Here is a 16561-nt window from a genome sequence, read left to right as displayed (position 1 = left end):
TAGATTGACAGCTTGACCTATGATCCAAGACTGATGACCCCCCAAAAAATTCAAGTGAGCAGTCAAGGATTTTTTTAAATTATATTTTATTAATTATGCTATTACAGTTATCCCAAACTTTTCTGCTTTGCTCCCTCCACCCAGCACCACCCCCCATCCCTCAGGCATTTTTCATGTCTATGGGGCATGTGTATAAGCTCTTTGGCTATTCCATTTCCTATACTGATACTTGACACCCCATGGCTATTCTGTAACTACCTACTTGTACATCTTAATTCCCTCACCCATTCCCTCACACTTGCCTCCCATCTGGCAGCCATCAAAACACTCTCTGTATCCATACTTTTATCTCTGTTCTTGTTTGCTTGGTTTGTTTTTTAGATTCAATTGTTGATAGGTATGTATTTATTACCATTTTATTGTTCATGGTTTTGATCTTATTTTTCTTAAAATAAGTACCTTTACCATTTCATGTAATGATGGTTTGGTGATGATGAACTCCTTTAGTTTTTTCTTGTCTGGGAAGCTCTTTATCTGCCCTTTGATTCTAAATGATATCTTTGCTGGGTAAAGCAATCTTGGCTGTAGGTTCCCACTTGTCATGACTTGGAATATTTCTTGCCCATTCCTTCTAGCCTGCAAAGTTTCTTTTGAGAAATCAGCTGACATTTCTTTTTTATGGGAACTCCCCTGTAGGTAATTAACTTCTTTTCTCTTGTTGCTTTTAAGATTCTCTCTTTACCTTTAACCTTTGGTATTTTAATTATGATGTGTTTTGGAGTGGGCCTCTTTGCATTCATCTTGTTTGGGATTCTCTGTGCTTCCTGGACTTGCATGTCTATTTCCTTCACCAAATAGGGAAGTTTTCTTTCATTATTTTTTCAAATAGATTTCCAGTCTCTTGCTCTTTCTCTTCTCCTTCTGGCACCCTTATTATGAGAATGTTGGAGTGCTTGAGGTTGTCCCAGATGCTGCTTACACTATCCTCATTTTTTTGTATCTTTTCTTCTTCTTCTGATTGGTTGTTGTTTTTGATACCTTATCTTCCAAATAATTGATTAATTCTCGGCGCCATCCACTGTACTGTTGTTTCCCTGTAAATTGTTCTTTATTTCAATTAGTGTATCTTTCATTTCTGATGTGTCTTTTTTATGCTCTCGAGGTCCCTCACTAAGTTCCTTGAGCATCCTTATAACCAGTGTTTTGAACTGTGCATCTGATAGATTGCTTATCTCCATTTTGTTTAATTTTTTTTCTTCATTTGTGCCATGTTTGTCTCCTCAGTTTGCAGCTTTCTTATGTTTGTTTCTATGTGTTAGGTAGAGCTGCTATGATTCCCTGTCTTGGTAGCATGGCCTAATGTAGTAGGTATCCTATAGGGTCCAGTGGCACAGCCTCCCTTGTCACCCAAGTTGGGTACTCAAGGTGTGTCATTTGTGTTAGCTGAGTACACCCTCCTCTTGTAGTTCAGCCTTGGTTGTTGTTGGCAGATCAATGGGAGGGATTTACCCAGGACAATCAGCTACAAGGATTGGCTGTGACCACTTACCATCAACCTCCACCCTCCACAGAGGATCAGCTGTGCAGGGGAAGGGTAGTGGTGCTCCAACATCATCTGTAGCTGTCCACTGGGTGTGCAGGCTCTGGAGTTTCCTTGGTGGTACAGGCCATGCTCACCACCACCCCCAAACACTTGTATTCTTCCCAGGGCCACCCTTCAGGACCTAAAGAACAACGTGAAGTGGCTTGCTACTTGTGCTGTGTTTGGACATTCCTTGGAGAAGCCAAGTGTGGATCTAGGCTGGTTGCTGGTAGTGCCCTGCATGGGGCCACTTAGCAAGAGGTATGGGGTCTGAGATCTTACTGAGGCTAGCTGTTGCTTGTTTGATAAGATTTAAGAAGTTATGAAACATGAGCCAAGACCAGCCATTCATATGGATAAGTCTCTGTTAATAGTTTGGGTGGGCCTATAAGTTGGGTGGGACAGAGTCTCAGGAGATCTCCAGGGGCAGAGCAAACAGTTTAGCCAGGGTGATGGAATATCAGATATGGCACCTGCCTGCCAGCTCTGTGACTCTTTGTGAGGAGGGCTCAGAAAAGGGACAATGGTCTCTACTGTCCTTTCTGTCTGGGAGAAGGCTTTCTCCCACGCTCTCTCCTTGATGCCAGACTCTTTAGTTCCTCCCTGTATGCCACTGGTGCCTTTCAAGCTGCTACCCAGTGCTGTAGCTCAGAGGAATGAGTCTGTGTAAGTCCATGCATGAGTTCTTTAAGGGGAACTGCTTGGGATTCCAACAGTTTCTTCCATGGATTAAATCCCTACCAGTTTTTGCATCCAGAAGTCATGGGGACTTATCTTCCCAGTACTGGAACCCTGGCCTGGGGGGGTGGGGCTTGTGTGGGGCTGGGGCTCTTCATTTCCAAGATATCCATCCTAATTTATCCAACACACATGGATGTAGGACCAGCCCATTCTGCATCTCCATGCCTCTAGTCTGGATGGATGCAGTTTCTTTAATTCTGCTGTTGTCAGACTTCCATTCAACTCAATTTCTAACACCTTTTGAGTAATGGTTCTTCTATATTTTAGCTGTAGTTTTAATGTGGTTGTGCAAGGAGGCAAGCCATTTTCACCTATGCCACCACCTTGACCGGAAGTCTTAATCACTGATTTTTAAAATGCATCTTGTTATTCCTATATAGATACCCCTTGGTAAGTCACTGGAAGTTACTGAATTCTTTAGGACCAGCTCTCAGTCCTCTTACAAATCGTATTTTACACTATTTTATATGGGGAATCACAACATAGTTTCCATTCTTTGACTGTCAGCAATCCAACTCTTGATTTTTTAATTCCCAGTCTTGGAAACCCATTGAATTCAAACTATGTTTGTTCAACTAACCTTTTTTCTATTGTTTTATTATTGGATTGAAGAATTTGCTTTTGGGTGGAAAATAATATCAACCATTGCTTCAAAGCTGGCTTATTGCAGCCATATGGAACAACTTCAAACTTCTTCTAAGATTAGTTGGTTGGAACAAATTTTATTTTGGCTGGGTTGCAGATCTGTATTCTTCTAATTTGGTTTCTGTGTGTCGTTTCTCATTCTCTGTAATTTTCACAAATAATTTCCTAGTTTGTGCAACTGATTATTCCACCATATTTAGAGACTATTGCTCCAGTTACATATGCAACAGGAGATATGTGCCATGTTAATACACTGGTTTCCTTGCTCTCAATGTCTCTATAGGCTATTGGGTTAAAAATGCCTTAATATCATCACCCATTTTGACACACTGGAAAAAAAAATACAATTAAAATAAAAGATGGAGCTTTATCCACTAATCAACCACTGCAGTTCAGTAATCAGTTAATAGTGTGAAGGGGAGGACTCTAGACAGATAAAACCAGACAACTGAGAATAAGTTGGAATAAATTATTAGATCTTGTCACAACCTTATTATTTAGCAATGGGGACTTTTTTGTTCTTAATTATATGACATAGGAAATACACAACTTCCTTAAACATGAGTCACATAATTAAAAAAAAACTCTAAAAAAGTGGGCTGTGGAAAGAGCTCATGGTCTTCCCGACCCACATTTTATACATGTAAAAATTATCTACCTGTGTCGTTTAAGAGTATGAGTTTCTTCTTGAATATAAATATACTTTTCAATTGATTAGGATTTTCACAAGGATATTCCAAAGAAGTTTTATGCTACAGATTTTCACAATCTGAATGTAATACTGACTGATGGCAATGGTTAATATTGTTGTGAACCTAAAAAGTAAGGCAAATATTTGCTGAAATTTATATAGTTTTCAGTTTTCTAATGCTAGCAAATCCAGGTTGCTTCAAAGTAAAAATCACTTATGTTTTTCCCAATGGAAGAAGGGAAAAAGGCTCCCATAAGCAGTTCAGAGTTTTCCTCAGTTGAGCTAATTATCTTTGCTTGTGTGGCGGATTCTGTCTTCCTTCCCCGCCGTCCTCCCACCCCCCATGCTGTTGTAAAGTCTTGCTCAAGGTAGTACAGCATAAAGGAGAGGTGCTTTTTTTTTTTCTTTTTAATTTTGATCTCTTCCATTCGTTGGCTGAGAGGGTATGTGTTTGGGGGTCTCATGCAGTTTCTCTAGAGAGTCTTTATGTAAATTGAAGAAAATCAGTATTACTTAAAGAAATAATGAAAACTTTGATTTAACAGTACAAAAGAGGGTGCTGTCTAATCCCTCAACTAGGAAATTGCTTTTCTTCATGATCCACTGCTTTCATACTGTTTTTGGCTGCTACTGCCGAAGGAGGAAAGGCCCACCTTTGCTCTTCTTCCTACCATGTCTGTTTCCTTGCCTCTGTACAATTTGGCAATAAATCAAGTTGGAGTGAGAAAATTTAAATAATAATAATAAAATACATGACTGATATGATCTTCAAGTCTCAATTGGACAAGTCTGATTATACTGAAGCAGGAGATAATTTACATGGGGACCTGAAATGAGAAATCAAAAATTTGGCATAGTGTAGCAACGAGAATGTGACTTATTTGTCAATCTTGATATACTGCTGTAAACATGAAATGGAATGGGACAGCACATTCTCCAAAACTGGTGATTTTTTTGAGGTAGACAGGTGTTTCTGTGAGATGCTTTGAATTTTTTCTTTGACAAATGACAGATCAAAATAATTCTCAATATGAAGGGGTTACCAATTAGGTTTGCAGTTAATCTTCTATTAGTCATGGAAGTTTCCATTTTTCACCACAATTTAAGCTGGTGTTGTGCTGTGCTATGAAGTAGCATTATTTTAAAGCAAACCACAGTGCACTGGACAAAACAGTTCCATTCTAAATATTTGGCTCTTAAATTTTATTAATGAGTAAAATTTTACGTTGTACACAAATTAAAATCTTTCTTTGTCCTTAAAAAATTAGAAAAGCAAATCTAGTTTACATTATTTAAAGGTAATGGTCAGTGAGACATTTATTTCTTCTCTTCATTTGTATATAAAATATTAAACCTAGAATGTTTCTTGTATCTCTTTGATTATGTACCTGAGAGCAATCTAAGGGTAAACCTGTTGATTGGAAAATAATATATGCATCAATCATCAGGTATGTATTTAAAAAATCATCAGATATGCTTTGTTTCAATACCTATCGTGTGTTAAATATTGAGACCACACCATATGCCTAATGGAAGCTTCATTGGGAAGATATTAGTAGAGTAATTCTACTTGCTGTGTGGTTTATCTTATTTAGAATACAATCAGGCAAGTTTATTAGTTTGCAGACATATGTTTTGTACTGTACCTCAATACAACCGTGAACAGTTCCACAGAGGTCTACAGATCTACTAAGACCTGTCAAGATAAGCACACAGTCCTCTGGGGGAATCATCTCAGCAGTAGAACAGAGAAAATCTGGGTAAAGTAATTCTTCTTGAAAGAAAAATAAGGCATTAAAACAACACAAAAAAACTCCACTGATTAATGATTTTTCAGAATGCCTCAGAGGTGAAATATTCTTATACAAATATCAAAAATATATAATCTATTTTAAGACTAAATGTTTTTGAACGTAAGTATTCATTTTGATATATTCTAAGAGATTTGAACTATATAAAATGATCATGCAATTTGAATTGAGCCACTGAAATTTCTTCTGACACCTAGAACTTAATCTTCCTGTATCCATCCCAGAACAAATATATTAGATTATAAGTTCTGCTGTAGGGATATTATTTGAATGGTTATAGTTAAAATGGTGCCAGTATTTCCATTATAAAATCCTATTTTCAAGGATTTATAAGTTTGCTCTAAATGTTTGCTCTGCAATTCAACTGGGCAGCAAGCATCTTTGATTTTTTTTCTTTTACACAGTATGAAAAAGAAATACATCTGTTTATAACCTAAGTAGAAAAATATGACAATGAATTCCATCACTCTTCATAACCAATTTTTTTAGCATTCAAATTAATGTTCAGCCAAAGCTTATTATATATTTTAGGCACTGAGAGAACTAAGCAAACACCTTCAAGAATAACTTGAAGAGGATTTGTTTCCTTTGTTTGTTGGTTTTGGTCAGTTATCTGAAACTCCTAAACATGTACATATACTTAACTAGTTGCTTTGATATTTTATTAATTCAGCACAATAGTAATGTTAATATGTTATTACATATCTTGGGTATTTTAAAAAGATATTTGTTACTAGTCTCTACTTGAGAAAGCAGCAGTTACTTGACAGCTCAGAACATTTTCCAACAGAGATATGTGTTAAAATTGGGTAGAATAATGAGTGGTAAATTAAGAGGAGGGAAGGAGAAGGGATAGTTTTTATAGAGGGAATAATAAAAACAGTGGCAAAGAAGTAAAAGGGTGTATAATATCTAAGGAAGAGAGAAGTTCATGTGGATGGAGGCTAGGATGTTTGGGGGGAAAGTAGAAGATGCCAAGTCAAAGATAGATAAAACAAGAAAGGCAGCATAGAAGCCAGTGTTGAAGGGATTAATATGTTATGCTAATCAACTTTTACTTTACATGAAAATCAGATCTTTATAGTGGGATGGTCACAGCAACTTAACTCTAGTACTAACATCAAACTGTAATTCTGACAAAATGTGTAATCTAATATATCTGTCCTGAATTGGATGGGGATTAGATTATAGACCCTAGATAAACCTATTTAGAGGTTGGATTCAGAGTACATGATGAAATCCCTTTCAATGCATTCAAATGTATATGTTCTAGAACATATATTGGTAAAGAAAGTTCAAATTGGTTTATGTTCTAAGTGTTCAGGCACTCAAGAAATAGAACTCATGTCATGTGCATGATTTCTGATTCCTAATTTAAATATCTGTATTTACTAGGGAATGTGAAAATTATGTCTTGGTTTTTTTATAACCCTGAACTTGGCTTATGGTTGTCCTTCCATTCTCAGTGTTTCTTTTTTTCTGTAGTCATGGGTACGTATGATAGAATATGCTGGTGCATACACAGGTAGACACATCTTAGGTTGTCAGTATATGGCATTGAACCTTCCTGTAGCTGATGCTGATCAGACTGGAGGCCTGATATAGCAAGACCTGAAAGGGTTTCTTTTGTTTTGTTTTCTTTGTTTCTGATGACTTTTTGGATGGCCAGTATTAGGTTTCATATGGAAACAAGTATTCTTATTGATTCTGATTTATTTTCTCTATACCTAAAAAAAATCACAAGGAAGGAAATAATTCTTTCTAAAAAATAAGTAAATAAGCATATATGTGTGTGTATAGTCTTTCCAGAAGGTATCTAGCCACATAATGTGAAAAGTAAAGACATTTATTAAAGAAGATACAAGAAACACTGTACATAGGACAATGAAGCCTCAGTCCCCTTCAAAGTAGGCATCTTGGGACCTCACACAGTTCTGCCAGTTGCCATCAGCTGCACCATCGTATTTTCCTGAATCTTGGATGGTCTAAAATCTCTTCCCTTTCAAAGGTGATTTTAGTTTTGGGAAAATCCAGAAGTCATAGGGTGCCAAATCTAGGTTGTAGTGGTGCTGAGTCACCTGGGTGATTTAAATTTTCTCCAAAAAACTCTGCACGAGACATGATGCATGAGTGGGTGTGTTGTGATGATGAAGCTGCCAATCACAAGTTGCCCATAGCTGTGGCCTTCTGAATCATCTGAATAGTTTCCGCAGAGGAATATTCAAGCTTAATGCAAAATTTCATGCAGATTTGTTCCTATACTTGTTCAGTCATTTTGAATGTGACAGCCATACAGTACACATGCTTATTCAAGAGTGTCTACAGCTCCCACGGACTAGTACAGTGAAGTTGTCATTGTTCTCCCATGTGCATTCCAGTCCCCTCTCCTTGGCTACCTGGTTACATCGATATCCTGCAAACTGTTCTTGTTATATTAACAGTGGTTGGACTTTTTCTGGACAGACCATATATATGTATACAATATATGTGTGTGTGTGTGTACACACACACTATGTACCAGACACTATTCTAAATGTTTTATATGTATCAGCTAATTTAATCTTCAAGAACCCCAAATCAACTACTTTTACAGATGGGAAAACTGAGTTTAAATAATCTGCCCAAGGCCACATGGCTACCAAGTTTGTAGAGTCCGACTAGAATCTTCGTATAGTGCCCCTAGCCACTGGCCAGGCTAACCAAAGAAGAGCTCAAATATAAAATGTGGGAAGGAAAAGAAAATGGCTTTTTTCTGAGTAAAGGGAATTTATAGTTGTATGGTGTAAGATAAAGACATGGAAGCTGATGTGGTATACATGTTGAAGCACTTAAAACATTTTTTAAAGAAGGGATCTGGCAATGCACCATTGTCTATGCTAAGCACACTGCTAAGGAGGTGTGAGCGTTGGTGAGGAGCTTAATTACAAAGCTCTCCCTGTATTGGTAATAAAACCTGCGTCAACGACTTTGACATTCAGGAAGAGCAATGGTTCTAAAACTCCAGTTTCCCTGGACAAGCAGTATGAGCATCACCTGGGAACTTGTTAGAAATGCAAATTATCAGGCCTTTGTACAGATCTAGGGAATCAAAAGCAAAGCAATCTCTGATTCAACAATCCCTTCTAGTGATTCTCAGGCATGCTAAAGTTTGAGCACCACAGATTTAGAGAAACTGAAATGGAACTAAGTAATTATTGGGGAGATGGCCAAACTTGACTATAGACTGAGTGAGGAGTGTTTAGAATATGGCTAAATTAAAAATCACAGTACAACTGAGTATCATTACACCTTCAGCACCCACCTAACATACGTGCATATGAATAAATGACAATCACTTATATTTAGTGCTTAACATATTTTAGAAACTGTGTCAATTTCATTGCATGTGGTGTTATAATCATATTGCAGATGAGGAAATTGGGGCAAGGGGCTGTTTAGCCTAATGTCTCATGAATAATGACGATCAACTCAGATTCAAACCCACCATCTGGCACTGGTCACATGTTCTCCCACTACATCATGAACACATTCAAATCAGAAGAGCAGAACCTAAACAACAGTTTGTCAGCAACGCAATTTTGGTTTACATAATTAAACAAGTAATATGAGATGACAGTGATTGAACGATGGCCTATGGTTGGTTGGTGACCAAACATTGACCACAACACTTAAACATGTACTTACAGAGAAATCTCTATGACAATTCCTTGGTGCTTCGGCAGGTAGGACATCATAAATGAGCATTTTATTAAATAAGACATGAGAAAAGATAGAGACCATGAAATACTGCAGTCCTCAACGCAGCTCACCTTAAGTCAATAAATCTGTTCATGTGTCACAAGTCAAACTGTACACCCAGGCTTTAATTTAACTTGAGCGAGTTGGGAATCACATTGGCTCATACTGGGTTCTCACTACTCCCTCTCATTGTTATATCAGTTCCAGGTAATAGCTAAATTGACTGAATTCTCCAAACTAGACCTGTGACTGGATCATGGGCGGCAGGAGATGAAAGTGTACTCCAGATAAGTAAACACCTCATAAATAAATCTGACTTTTTGGCAACATTATTACTTCTGTGGGCCTTAAGTTTGTCATCTGAATAATAAAGAGATTGCACTATAGTATCTCCAGGGATGCTTTTAGCCCTGGCTTTTTTTTTTTTTCTTTATCTGTTTTTTTGTGTTTTACTCAATACTCTGGCTCTTCCAGTCTGATCTTTTCTCAGGATACCCTCAGGGGTCTGCCAGTAACCCAAAAAGGTAACAGGATCAGAGGTTTATCTTTAACAACTTCCTGGATGACACCCTCTTCTGAGTGTCTTGCTCTTTCCTTTCTTTCAGTCCCGGCTGAGAATGCAGGTAGATGGGTATGTGGGATCTGCTTGCCTTTCTCTTTGTGCTGACACTAGTAGAATTGAGAAATGCAAGACTGACACCCTCTTCATTTTTAATTTTTTTTAAAAACTGGTGCTGCTCGTGGGTTTTAATATACTTCCCCTCTGCTGCTTTTAGTGTCTCCTTTTTATTTAAAAAGCTTAATACTGAACTGTAAGAATGTCCAATTATGTTTAAGAAAAACATGAAAAGGTTGAAAGTGTCTGCCTGACAACTATCCTGTTTCTTGAGACAGAAGGGATGATTTTTGGAATATGAAAAACTAATTTGAAATGGCCTGTCCTTTTCCATTTCTCCCCACACTCCCCCTTCCATTCCTTCTCCTCCCTCACTCCATTTCTTTGTTTGATCCCTTATGCCTTCAAACCTATCTCCCATTTCTTAACACTGTCGTCTGTCTTAGGCTACCTGCCTTCTTATTCATCATAAATTAACTGTGAATGGGCCTAGGGCAATTTATGATGCACAGCTATCTGGTTCTTCTGGTAGATCTCAGCAGCCACAGTTGTTAGAGGCAGATAAGGGTTAACCACCATTGCAAGAATTTCTACAAGTACAGGTCATAGCGAATGTAAGGTGCAGACCAACTTCTGCTACAAAATCAGACATTTAATTAAGTAGGTGCAAAATCTGATAGCCTGCTCTGGAAGCTTGATGAAGTTCCAGCTCTTGGTTCTTTTGAGTGCTTGGAAAATGATTTTCAAAAAAGGTTTTCATGAAGCAAAGATGGCAGTATTTCAGTGGTAGTATCCGGCTCATTGTTTGTCAGAAATAGGTGACTAGGATCTGTTAGGGGTCACTAATAGCACCCATTTCACATGGTCTTGTGATGATTAAATGAGCTAATACATTTAAATCTGTCAGAGATGTGCCAATTACAAATGTGTTAGTTCGTATTATTACTATTATTATGACACCATTCCTAACAGTAAAGGGTGAAATGCCTCTTATATTCACATACCCTATTTAAGTAGAAGCAAAGCATGTCTATAAGGTATTTTGGCCAATATTTTGAATATTAATGGTTTCACTAAAGATAACCTGTTTCTAACTTCCATTACACCAATTGACAAGCCATTTATTTCACCAATGATTACCTACTTCTAACATACATTAAATTAATTAGCAAAGCCACATCATGATCAGAGATGATGAGAGCTCAAGGCTTCTAGAAGTCACCTCTGGCTTCTCTAATTCTGGCTGAGACACTGGAGCATAAATTTCTGATGAAGGCAACTGACTCTCTTGGGACTCAGAATAACACTAGCACACATTTATATCCCACTGTCTATGCTGAAATATTTAAGAGTGTATTACAGGGAGCCGGACACCATGTCTCCTGCAACCAATTCTTCCCTCACCTAAGCACAATTTGTCAAATGCTGCCTCAGTTTCTTTTAAGTAATGCATTTCCAGCCACAAGGACCGACTAGCTGAAGAGACATAAAGAGTAAGCACAAGCTTTATTTGCATCATCCAGGTTAGGCATAGGCTTACTCACAAGACTTTTCTCCACTCTCTGTACAGAGAATCACTCCTTGTTCCACCAGATTACAACCATTTATAATAAATATTGCAGCATCAGTATCACAGTATCCACCCCCAGAACCTCCTAGGTATTGCAAAGGTGCCCCAGACATCCGCCTGAAACACTACAGCTACAATTTCTTCTTTCAAGGAAGACATAAATATTTCTTCTTTAGCTCTTGAGACTCTAGTAAAACTGAGATTTCTGGCCTATCCTTTCCCTAACCCTGCCTTTATATCCCAAGGTCCCAGATGATATAAGACAGACAGGGAAGCCTCTTCTTCACTGGAGTCTCTTGGGAAGGTTCATCAGAATCTTCTATCCTTACTCTGTTTCTATGGCTTTAATTTATACAAATAACTCTGCAAAGCCCCATCCCTATCTCTCCCTATTAATCAAGAGAATAACAAATACAGTCAATAATCATTATCCACAGATATGAATTCACCTCCTCACTAAAACTTGTAACCTCCCAAGTCAACACCCATGGCACTATGCGGGTTGTTAACAACATGCTCAGACTGGCAAGAACATCTGAGGCCCTGACGCCCATGCTCCCAGCTGAAGTCAAACAAGGCAACACTCTGCCTTGTTGTTTGAGCGCTTGTACTATAAACAAGTGGCCTTTTTGTGGTATATTTAGTGGCCCTTTTTTCACGCTTTTTGTGCTTTTGTTGATGATTTTTCTGTTTAAAATGGCCGCTAAACATAATGCTGAAGTGCTGGCATTCCTAAGGAAAAGGCGGCTGTGACATGCCTTCCGGAGAGAATAGGTGTTAGGGAAGCTTCAGTCAGGCTTGAGGAACATTCGTGTCAGCTGTGAGTTCAGTGTTAATGAATCAAGAGTATATCTATTAAATATGTCTTTAAACAAAGACACACATAAAACAAGATTATATATTGATCGGTTGATAAAAGTGTTGTGCCCGAAGGCGTGTATAAACCTAACCCCTAGGAGCATTGGCTCAGTATTTGCTAATTCAGTGTTCACGGTGACTTTATAAACCGTAACTACCAGGAATAATGAGAATTGACTGTATGTTCTAAGAGACTAACTTACATTTCACAACATGCTGGGCACTGGAGGGAGTGGAAATGAGGATTGGACTCTGCTCCCATTCAGAAATTCATCCAGCTGGGGAGGGGAGGACAGATTGACACCATATATGAGGATTTTGGAGAACGAGGAAGTGCTCTACGTTTCCTACAGATGGAAGGAACTGAATGAATTCTGCAGGCTAATCAGTTCAATATGTGAGACCTGTATGGGAGGAAAGGCATAATGCCTTAATTGTGGGGAGCATTCGATATATTTTAAAGCACTCTCACATTAAATATTGCATTATATCCTTCCTGCCCTGTAGGATTCTTAGGAAAGATAGGAACATGACTATTTTATAAAGGAAGCCATGGAGCCTCAGGGAGAGGCTAAGGAACTAATCTGACATAACCAGTAAATGGCAGTGCCAAGAATACAGCACAGGTTCCCTACCTCCTAATCCACTGCTCTTTCCATATTAACACTAAGAAATGTCAAATTCAGAATATGAGCCTAGAGTCCTAAAACCATACTGCAAGGGTGATTATCCTCTTCTTTGGGAGCTTTACTTGATATTTCAAAAATGAATAATCACAGCCCTTGACTAGTGAATGAAAATACACAGGCTAAAAAATAAAAATAAAATGAAGCGTAAATGGCCTGTGGGTAAGGACAGCAGCAGGAGACAGTGGAAGGTGCTGGATTTGGATGCTGTTGGTTTTTGAGCAGCTAGGGAAGCTGGGAGATACAGCGTATTTACGCACAATAAATCCAAGTACCTTCTCTAGCATAGCTAAACCATTTCAATGAGTGAACTGAAGAATTATCTTTTTAGTAGAATGCCATAAACTTTCGTCAGGAATATAAGATGATGAATGGCTACCGATTTGATTGGGTGCCCCCAGGGCACTGTTACAAAGTGACTAACCACCAGAGACCCTGGGTTGCCCCTCTGCACAGACTATGAAGAAATGTGGAATTCTAAGTGGACACTTGGATGAACAGCTGATTTGAGTCAAATTCTCCTAGAATTGCTTTTTCTCAATATGTGACTTTATATTTGTTGATATAAAAGATTATAAAGATGATGAAAAGCCTGCAGGAAGTCGTGCCTATTTCAGAGTTGTTTCCCTTTCTCTTTAAATAGAAATAAAGACAAAAAATGATCAGTCACTAGACGTGTCATAGTTTTTATCATCTTCTGGAAACTGGAGGAGTGTTTCAACTGTAATCCCAAATCTTAACTGCCAGCCTCCAGTGACTGCGGGCTTCCTTGACAAGTTCACTTGCTGTGCTTGCTGGCTTTTTAGATTTTTAGATGTGTATTGGCTTTGCTGGTCTTTTGTCCAGGACACATAGATTCCGGTTAAAGACACTGCATTTTACCATTAGAATATAAACATCCTCTCTTTCTTGGGGGCACGGGATTTAGGGTGTTTTTTTTTCTTGATGCTGTTTTTCTTAGGAGACAGGATGAGAGAAAGTTAGAACTCTGCCATTATGAAAGATCACCACAGGGGGCTTCTGTAGGGATCTGGTGGGTTCTTAAATATCCCTGAAATAAAAGCAACCTCCTTCACACTGTTTCTCTTCTCTGCTGTCCCCTTTCCCACCTGCCTCCTTTCTCTCTTTCATTCTCCCTTTTTCTGTCTGTTCCTCAGCTGCCACATTCACTCATCCTTTTTTCTCCTCTGTGTTTTGGTTCCCTGCACGTTCACTGCCTTCTGAGATAGGAGGTTGTAGTGAGAACAAGGACTCTTTGTTATGAGTAATACCTGTAATTAACAGAACACCAAAACTGATACTTGAGTAGATGGTGTCGAGCCATATTTAGCACATTGGGTTTGAACACCTGGCAGAACAAGTTTGGTCCAATAAAAAGAGCCGAATTCTTTCCCTTTTAAGAGCTCTCCGGACACTGGTTACATCTAAACCATAGGGGTAGAGGAAGGGTGCCATTTGCCATTGTAATTCAGACGGAGGAATCACCTGGCAGAGGAGGGAGAGTTGCTTTTTAGGTGTTCCCCGCATCGCCATACACGTGTCCTTCCGATGCGTGGAGAATGCGTGAGCGAGGCAAAGCAGGACGATTTTTGTGGGAAGCTAGACCAGCCTCCCTCGTTACATAGGCTCGTCCTCTGCATTGCATCCCAGCTTCAGTGATTTGCTGTTTGGAGACTGCAGATTTGCATAGAGCCCCTCGCTTCGCCAGCGTGTGTGGTATTTCTTTTCTTTTCTGTTTCTTTTTCCCCTCCACTCTGCTGCTTCTTTTTCTTAGCTCTCTTCCCCGTTTTGATCCCCGCTTCCTTCATCAGGGTGCACTCTTGCCTCTGAGCCCTTCGCGGGGTGTAAGTGTTAGGAGGCAGCGGACGGAGATTGCCTGGGAGCAGGCAGGCGATGCGCGCCCCTGCTCCCCGCGCTGCTGCCGCTGCCGGAGGGAGGCTGGCGCAAGCGGGCGAGCCAGCCGGGGCTGAATGGAGGGAAGTGGCGCCTGGATTCCATGGGGTCTGCTTCTCCCTTGAAAGGAGGTTGGGCCGGCGAAGTGGCCTCCCAAGTCCCCACACACAATGCTAAATGGATTTACCTAGTGGATATGAGGTGGATGGCTGTCATGTAGAAGTGAGGACCCTCCGGGAGGAGCTTTAAATAATTTCCCTGCTCCCCACCCCCTGGCTCGCACTCTCGCCCGAAACTCTTTGGGAGTATCACTGGAGAACCTGGAGCCCTGGAAATCTGGAAGCAACCGCCTGCTCCGCACTTGCTGTTCCTGGGGGCTACCTTTCCGGACAAGTCCCCCATCAGCTGCATTTGCCTCGGCGATGTTTCGGATTCTTTGGGGTGCAAGGCACCGTGGACTCCAGGACCCCGAGAAGACTGTCCGAAGGAGGGAGACGATGGGTGCTCTGGCTCGGTGAGGCAGCGCCCTGCAGCCCACTCTGAGCCTCCTGCTCCCTGGTGCCCTCTCCCCTTCCGGTGCCCCAAACTTTGCCTCCCGAGGCAGCTGCCCCTCAGCGGGCGACCCGCCATGTACCAGAGGATGCTCCGGTGCGGTGCCGAGCTGGGCTCGCCCGGGGGCGGCAGTGGCAGCGGAGGCGCAGGGGGGCGCCTGGCCCTGCTCTGGATTGTCCCGCTCACCCTCAGCGGCCTTCTAGGAGTGGCATGGGGGGCGTCCAGTTTGGGAGCGCACCACATCCACCATTTCCATGGCAGCAGCAAGCATCATTCAGTGCCTATTGCAATCTACAGGTCACCGGCATCCTTGCGAGGCGGACACGGTGGGTCTGAGATGCCAAGTTCTCTGGGGTTACTCCCTCGCCCCCCCTTTCAACCCCATGCTCGCTTTTCAGCCCCTAAGGCTCGGAGAAATGGGAGCAGAGAACCAGAGGTGCATTTGGGTGTACTTGGTGGGAACCACTTATCTCTTTGAAGACAATAGAAAAAGAGCTGGGGGAAGGCATGTAGTGTGTTTGTGGTGTGGGATGGGAGGGACACTCCTTGTAGGGGTACTGGAGAGAGGCATGAGGCACCTGTCAAAAGACCGGTCCTGGCCAGGCACCTGGGCCTCTTGGGAAGGGGGTTACTAGCCACAAGATCACTCCGTGTGGCTGATGGGGTGCTGCGCTTTGCTCGCAAAGGGACCTAAGCACCGGTGACAGGAGGGCTCTGCAGAACCTTTTGTCTGTGCGGAGTGCTGCCCCACCTCCTGCCCCTTTTCCCTTGCCTGGTGGAGGGAGAGGTTCCAGGCTGCACGTTCCTCCCAAGTGTGCCCAGACTGCAGTGCCAGTGAAGCAGTGGGTCCTTGGACTCACTCAACAGGAGGCCAGTCTCCTTTGCCCCCAACCTCTTCCCTTCATTGGAGAACATAGGAGGGAAACTGAGGCTGGCCAGCCCCTACCAAGCTCAAAGAAAACCTCTGAACACCAGCCCCTTTTCCCTACCCAACACACATATACACTGATTTTTCTTGGTGATTAGCCTGAGCTGGTAAGAGAGAGGCTTGACTACCCAACCCATCTCCCAGAGAATCATGTCTGAAGACTATTGGGATAAGGGATGTCCTTCTTAAGTTTAGTGCCTCCCAGGGAAGCAGATGGGCCAGTGCTGGCTGGTGCAAGTCAGGAGGTCTG

At 41.0% G+C, this 16561-nt stretch overlaps 1 protein-coding gene across 26 annotated transcripts in view; it reads left to right on the top strand.

The window, feature by feature from the left end:
- The window catches only part of NRXN1 (neurexin 1), a 1071808-nt gene that overhangs the window by 653649 nt on the left and 401598 nt on the right, over positions 1 to 16561 (top strand). For 4 of the 26 annotated variants that reach the window (XM_024552826.4, XM_024552825.4, XM_024552824.4 and 1 more), the window contains exon 1: positions 14642 to 15709. The exons of the other annotated variants lie outside the window; for them this stretch is intronic. In XM_024552826.4, coding sequence (XP_024408594.1) covers positions 15460 to 15709 — 250 coding nt within the window. In that variant the 5' untranslated portion in view covers positions 14642 to 15459. Of the gene's footprint in view, positions 1 to 14641; positions 15710 to 16561 lie in introns of those variants that run through there. 26 annotated transcript variants of the gene reach the window in all.

The sequence above is a fragment of the Desmodus rotundus genome, chromosome 5 (assembly GCF_022682495.2).
Source record: "Desmodus rotundus isolate HL8 chromosome 5, HLdesRot8A.1, whole genome shotgun sequence".
In the NCBI taxonomy this organism is placed as follows: domain Eukaryota; kingdom Metazoa; phylum Chordata; class Mammalia; order Chiroptera; family Phyllostomidae; genus Desmodus; species Desmodus rotundus.
This window is presented reverse-complemented; position numbering and strand designations above follow the sequence as displayed.